General features: G+C 34.1%; 1 protein-coding gene across 1 annotated transcript; it reads left to right on the top strand.

Annotated features, from left to right (window-relative positions):
- Positions 1-712: 712 nt before the first annotated feature.
- On the top strand, positions 713-6,353 carry LOC134530492 (uncharacterized). Its single transcript, XM_063365350.1, has 2 exons — positions 713-757; positions 3,760-6,353. The coding sequence occupies exon 2, from the start codon at positions 3,775-3,777 to the stop codon at positions 4,255-4,257; it is 483 nt and encodes a 160-aa protein (XP_063221420.1). The 5' UTR covers positions 713-757; positions 3,760-3,774; the 3' UTR covers positions 4,258-6,353.
- The last annotated feature ends 1,492 nt before the right edge of the window (positions 6,354-7,845 follow it).

Genomic DNA, 7,845 nt, shown 5'->3' on the forward strand with positions numbered 1-7,845 from the left:
AATATCTAATTCCGAACCTGGTTATCTTTTGAAAGTATGTAACTACTCATATCATTTTGTTGCAAAACTGTATTAGTCTCACTCTTTAATTGTGGCATGTTGTTCTTCTATGTTGATTGCAAGTACTTAAATGATTTCATGGAATTTAACATTAAAATATATTTTTAAGTCCACGGTTTCGGAAGCCATTCCGGGAAAAGGCTGCAAACGTTTCCGTCTCTAATGACCTTGATGTTGAAGAAAAAATTCTTGATGAAAAATTAATAAGCGTACGCATTAAAAAAGCTCGAAATTTTCCAAACGACTGTCTTGGCAAACGGCTATAAACGTGCCCTATGCGTTCACCATGTTTGTTTTTACCCCCTTATTTTTCTAACAAATCGTAAAGAAAAGTAACAATGCAAGGAACAGAATAGTGTTATAAATAAAATTGACAACATATACTGATTTAATGTTTATTAAGTATAAAGTTAATATTATTTAAATTTTTTAACTTTATACATTTTAACAGTATTTCATTTCTGTTACTAAACTGTGAAAAAAATATTATTGCAGAATTAATATAAAATATGAAAAGCACATCTGAGCTTCCACACGTAAATCTCGTCAACGTACCATTCTTTCGTGCGAGCGTACCGTTTTATAGCACGCCCGTGCCACAATCGTACTCTAGCTCTCTTGACGTCATTTGCGACGACTGTTCCCAGCGCGCACTCTCTCCAGCGCTTCCCGAGGCGACGGTACTGCCAACCCCACGGTACGAGCTAGCTCGTAAAGTAGCGCCGCTTACGCATGGCTGCCATTAGGCGGCCAGTACGTGCTCTGTTATAATTTTTTCTATGCTGCAAGCTTGTAGTGCGTTCGTGCAAAAAAAAATTCTAACGATTTTGAAAGATATTTTTTTGTAATATTGATACGTACAATTTTCGTCTTTTGAATGTGTAATAACAACGTTATATAAATATATTTTTATATATTTATATATAACGATAATATTATACATTAATTTTTTGTATATGCGTGAAAACATTCCAGTAATTAAATTTGGGCTACTGCAGCGCGAAAGAAGTTACGCTTTCAAAAAAAAATATTTCTTAAGTTACCAGGATATAAGTCAAGTTGGCAGTCGCTTTAGAAACTGTAGTTAGATGCTTTCAATCGTTATTATTTTGTATGCAAGTTTGTGTAAAAGGTTACGTAATGGTTCCGTAATTTACTAAAACCTAAAAATTCAGTCTGAAAAAGTGAACAAAAATCTGAATTATAAATAAGTTGTTTAGGTATGATAAACTCGCAAACAATTTGTATTAGCGTCCTCTCTCCCTCATTATTAATTTATGGCCACATTGACAACTTTATTATAAATTAAATTTTTAAATTAAAGTTTCCCCATTTATATTATAGTAAATTTTTAGGGATTGATTTTTATCTCCATAAGGCATGTGTGTAATATCATATATATTTTTTAATTATGTTATTTTAAGTAGTGTCAATGTCACCCCTATGCAATGCTCACTACTTTTATTTTATTCAACTCTAGGGTCTCGCTTAAAACCTTCGTTCTTGATTAGTGAATATTATAAAATATCAGATTTTAACATTTTTAAGTGGTCAATCTAACGAGTTCTTATATAGTCGGGACTTAAAGTAGATCAATTCCTCGCCAATTAAAACAGCAGTTTTGTAAATTTCAACAAAATTATCATACCTATTTGAAAGAAAAGGTTTTTAATATTTGTATAAAAATATTTATCGTATTACATCGTAAAATTTATGTTTTTCGGACAAATAAAAATTAAAATGTTGGCCTGTTTGGAAAATAAACGTTAGTAAAGATCCCGCACATTAATTTTTCTGGGCGTTTTATTCTATCTAACTTTCCGTACCTACTTCAAAACACTTCACTCGAGTGAAAATGATTCTTATTTATTTATCATTTAAACCTTTAAATTATTAACTTATCGTTACAAATTACGGCAAAAGGATTACGTGGGAACGATTACAACTAATTAAGTTTTGCGGGATATTTTTTATCAGTACATTGTGAAACCGCTTTCTTTATGGCAAAGCAAACATGTCTCAGCCATTTTTTTGGTCGAATAAATAAGAGTTATATTGAGTCGACAATATTGTTAAAGAATCATTGACGGTAAAAGTTTTCTTTGAATAATTAGGTTTATTTGAAACTTATTATTTCTTCGAAGTTTCAATAATTTTGCTTATAATAAAACATTTCTTCAGAGCAATACAATCTTATTTTATATTTCATAATCAAGAAAACTGTTGTACCATTTCGATTACAATGCAAAATTGATTTTACTATAAATATACGTGTAAAACAATAATTTAGTCTGCAGCAAGATAACATAGCGGTAGGCTATCTCACACATTCACATTTAACAATTTGTTGTGGCAAAGAAAACATTTTTATACTGCAGTATTAATTTCACTCATAAAATGTAACGAAAATATCTAAATAAGCTAAATGTTTACTTAAAAAATAATACAGCCCGTTTTTTGTTCATAAATTTATTGAACAAAGATATATTTAAAACTCTTGATTCATTTTTGTATGGACTAAATTAGTTGATTAAATTATATTACTTTTTTTGCGCTATAAAATCGTTTTTTTAAATTTAATTTAGGTTGCTACAAAGCTAAGTTGCTTCCAACAACTTTTAATTATGACAAGTAAAGTTACAGCAAAAGTTAATTACAAATTAAAAAGTTTAAGGATTTTCTTCATGACTGAGTTACTATTATTGCTATAAATAAATGTTTCGGCAACAACCCGTAAATGTCCAAAGAATCAATATATCAATAAAACTTTAGTAAACATGTTTATAGTATCGTTGATTAATTTGTTTTATTTAAGTAGAGCAAAATATTTGTTTTCATTGACATAAATAAGATGTTTTTGCAGCGTAAGTATGGATTGTTTCTATGTAGCAGCTCTTTTATGAGCCTAAGTTAAAAACCAAGATACTTGTACTCACACAGCCAAAGTGCGTTTAGTTAACCACAATGACAAAATATGAGACAGATGGCGCAAAGTGTTTTCTATAAGCTTATTGTTAGGGACATGTATTTTGAGCGAAAAGATTTCGAGCATAGCTGCGGATTGAAACATTGAAGCCCGATAGCCTGATTCGTTGAGATATCTAGTCAGTGTCAAGTTTGAACAAGTTGTGACGTGTCAGTCGACTTCCAGAGACGGAGGAGTGAGGTCGTGTTTACCGTGTCTGTCGCACGTCATGATCTCCATTTAATTCACTGAGACTGCTTTGGAATAGTTTCTCTCAGATGTACGAACTTGACCATTTATTTGGGTCTCCTTACTCTGCCATGTTGATAACAACAAAGGGAGGATCTTCTAGAATATATATATCTGCTGTCATTATCGTGTATTTAATCCTTCTGGTGGCTAGCAGTGTTCTATCTCACTTTATCTCTCAGAATATGTGTGTCTACAATGCTCATAAGTAGAGACACCTGTATTTCCTGATTTCATTTCATGTCAAGGTATTTCACAAAACACTGTAGCTTTTTCTAAGTCATGGCAAATTTTGAGGGTGCAGCAGTACGGTGACCACATTCTCATTGGCCCCGTCAAGAGCGGGACGACACCTCTCTCACCGACCTCAGCCAATAACCACAGGAGAAAAGCTACAGTATTTTGTGAAATACCTTGACACGAAATGTATTCGCGAAATGCAGGTGTCTCTACTCATAAGGTGTAGCTTTATTTCGGGTTTTCAGACAAAGAGGTGAGACATGCAGTCGTCGACCAACCCGTTCGCGGCGAGCAGCCAGCCGCAGTACGGCACGGACAACCAGAACTACGGGGCCCCTCTGAAGTCCCTGGACGGGCAGGGCGGGCCCTTCTCCCCGGAGGCGCAGAAGTTCGAGGAGTCCCTGATGGGCGAGCAGGGCCCCCCGCCGGCCTACCCGCTGCCGATCCAGGGCCACCCCGGCTACCAGGCCGTCATGTCGTCGCTGGCCGGAGGAGGCCAGAGGCACAACTGCCCGCTGTGCGACGTGGTGGAGGTCATCTCCCGCGAGGAGCCGCACAGCGTGCCGCAGAAGATCGAGACGCCGATGCAGGCCATGTTGGACCTGTGCTGCCATTTCTACTGCGGCAACACGTGGCTCATGGTCACCAAGTACTGGAGGAGCAGGATCGTGTGGAAGGCCCTCTGCTATCCGCTGGCGGTCATCGTCCTCCTGGTGGTCATCGTGATGCTGATCTCCATTTAATTCACTGAGACAGCTTTGGATCAGTTTCTCTCAGATGTATGAACATGACGATCTATTTGGGTCTCCTTAATCTACCATGATGATGACAACAAAGTGAGGATCTTCTAGAATGTCTCTGCTGTCATTAATCCTTCTGATGGTTCACGGTGTTCTATCTCACTTTAACTCGCAGAATATGTGTGACTATGTTCCACCTAAGTTCTAGCTTCGTTTACCTTGGTGAAATTTTAATCCCGTTTTGATTTTTCAATGCCAGCATAGTTAATACTGTTTGCCACAGAAAATTAGCACCCTGCGACAACCACATGGGATCTTATCTGGCACTTACCCTTCTTCAGCAACATTGGCTCGTTGTCTGCAAATACTGAGATTTTGGGGGTCATCTCGCTACTCACTGCTGTCCTTAAAGTCTTCGTTAGCATTATCATTGTGTCATCTTCCAATATTAGACTGTCCAAAAGATCTCAATAGTATTAATTAAATTAGGCATTGTCAGGAGATACTGTGATGTAGTTGAAGTCACTTTCTAACACAACATTACCTTATTACAATACCTAAAATGTTGCGATATTGTGCTTGAAAATACCTGATGATGGTTAATAAGTATGAATTAGAATTTCTGTCACTAACCACAGTCACTTCCTCAAAATATAGTCCTTTTAAACTGTTTCTACACTGCAAACTCCTCTCTAAATTTATTTATTTTTGCCCCACAAACATAGTTCAGACCATTATTTGGATAATAAAAACAGCTTCATGCAGTATTCATGCAGTAATGAATGCATGTACACACCCTAGTAGTATCGGTCACAAGATTAGTGAATATGTTTGATGCTTATAAGTATAAATTTCATTCGCCTCGACAATGCCAACCAGCCTGGATGTTGAAATTTGCAAGGCCGTAGCACCTCATTGACGTCCTGAATGTCATAAGCCAAAATGTATGCCAAAAAGCATGCCGCAGAAAGTCAATGCCTCACAATAAGCCATGCAGGAACTGTGCCGTTATTATACTTCAGCACAATCACAATAATTGTTTTAATGGAAAGTAGAAGAGGATTACCTGGAAGACTTTCTGATATCCTATTGATCACTTTTTGATATCGTGGCCCTGAAATTTGTCATTGTACATTTTTTTTAAACAAAGCATTGTCCTGATACTTATTAATAAATTAGTTTTAATGGTTTATAGGTACATCAATATTCGGATACTTTTCTAACTCTAGTTTTTTGTAATATTTAGAGTTGCAATTGTGTTGCAGATTCATCTCACTCCAGGATAAACTCCAATTGTTTTTTGTAAAATATATTCTTTTTAGAATATTTATTTGTCGATAACAAGATTAAGTCCTTTGGCGTGTTATACGTGATTGAGTAATCACTAAACACTACTTCTCCTTGTTTATAACTGGCTTAGGGTCGTTACGGGCGTGTCCAGAACACTGTAGTCCAATCACCAACTCGCAGCCGATGTTTAAACAAAATATGCATCAAATATACTTTGCTAGTCATAAATCTGTTAAATAATCATGGCTCTATTTATATCCATGCATATGCAATATTTACTGCTTATTGCTCACTATGGGGATAACTTTCTTTGTAAGAACACACAATACAAAAAAAAACTAGCTTTTATTTGGCAAACCTTTATAAACGTACATACTGTCTATATAAATGTACATACTTTCCATCATATGCCTAAGCTTCTTTCCTAGAGATTAACCGACGTTTTACAGGCCCTTTTCTGACCCCAAATTGACGTTGTTTGTTTACACTGTCCTAATAACTACTTTCTTCTTGGTTTAGTTTCTTCTCCTGTTTCATCCTCCAAAGCCGCAGTCTTTTGGAGCTACGTATTACTACTTGATGCCAGATGTATGCATAAAAATTGATTTTCTGTTTCACGAGTACGTTTCTCTTGGAAGTTAGGAAGGCTACGATTTAAAAAAAAATATCCCTTTTGGCACAGATTTCGAAGAACATATTTCTTCTGGAAACACCTAGAAACCTCTATAAATTTTTGGAACAATTTAAAAACTTGATGTACATGACATCCCATATGTGGTAAAATATTCCAAAATAGTAAAAAAAAAAAAGTTCTCTCATTTTCCGTGCAGTGAAAGTGATTCCAATGTTTTTAACTTAATGCATCCAGCAACGAATTTTATACTAAGCCTTCTAAGGTAAGTATGATTTTTTTACCTTAAATCACTATTTTTCATCCCTTGCACTATTATGTAATCTTATAAAGATATGCTTTGAAGAAAGTTTTAAATATTATTAAAATGGTTAATTGAAACGAATTTGATAACAAGGAAGTATTGCTTTTTTATTTCAACCCCTATTTCACGGTAATAGTTAATTGCATCAAAAATAGTTTCAGGCAAAGTTTTTAGATAATGTTTAGAATTTTACAAAATAACGGATATGATAGTTTACTTACTGAACAAGTTGTGATATTATTTGTCTATCAGCCCTGTTATTTCCAACTTTTGCAGAAATATTTACATAAAAATTTACTGAAGACCAACATTTTAGACCATATTTAGAAAGTTTAAAATAAAATAAAAAATTAAGTAGCTAAAGGGTAGTGTACATAGCAAGGAAGTTTTTTTTAATTTTATTCAAGCCACATTTTTTAAAACCCTTTGTAGTAATGGTTCGCCATTTCAAAAAACGGGCCAGACCCAAGTTTTAGATAATTATTAGAAGATTTACTAATTTTAAATGAAAATAATTATATATTTTACTTGTAATCTAATAAGGGATTTAATGATTTTTTTTTGTCTTTTAAATCCTGTAATGGTTGCTTTTTTTTTCAAAACATACTTTAGACAAAAGTTTTATATTCTATTTATAAGATTTAGAAAAAAGTTTAAACGGATTTTATAGTGAACTTACTAAGGGAAAAAAATATTTATACGGTTTGCCACAAATTTAAACGTATTTAATAGTGTGCATATTAAGGGAGTCATGAATTTTGTTTTGTCCATCTATCGTTTTTTCTCCACTTCTTGTAGTAATGGTTGGTTATTTAAAAATTTCATTCACACAAAAGTTGAAGATAATATTTTTAAGTTTTTCATAAATAGAACGGATTAAATAGTATACATGTTACTGAAATCAAGATTTTTTGAAAATTCTACCCCTATTTTTTAAATCCATTGTAGCAATGGTTCATCTTATCAAAAATTGTTTTAGACAAACAATTTAGATAAAAATTATAAGATTTACAAACAATTTGAACGTATTCGATAATGTGCCTACTGAGGAAGTTATGCATTTTTGTAGACCAATTCTTGTTTTTACCACCCTTTGTAGTTAACGGTTGGTCGTATCAAAAATACATTTTGGGTGTTACTCCTACGTTCAAACAGAACCGATATTATTCGTATTATTATGATAGTTATAATATTTTACAGTTTTTCAAAAAACATTTTCCATTTTTACCCTTCTGGTCGGATTTTGCCCATAAACAAGTTAGACTCAGATTTTCCATTACTATGAAGCATGAAACGAAAAACTATATATAATTTTCCAGAAGTCGCAGCGTGGTAATGGCTACAAATAGGTAGTCTTTCTTCGAAA

Source organism: Bacillus rossius, chromosome 1 (assembly GCF_032445375.1).
Source record: "Bacillus rossius redtenbacheri isolate Brsri chromosome 1, Brsri_v3, whole genome shotgun sequence".
NCBI lineage: Eukaryota > Metazoa > Arthropoda > Insecta > Phasmatodea > Bacillidae > Bacillus > Bacillus rossius.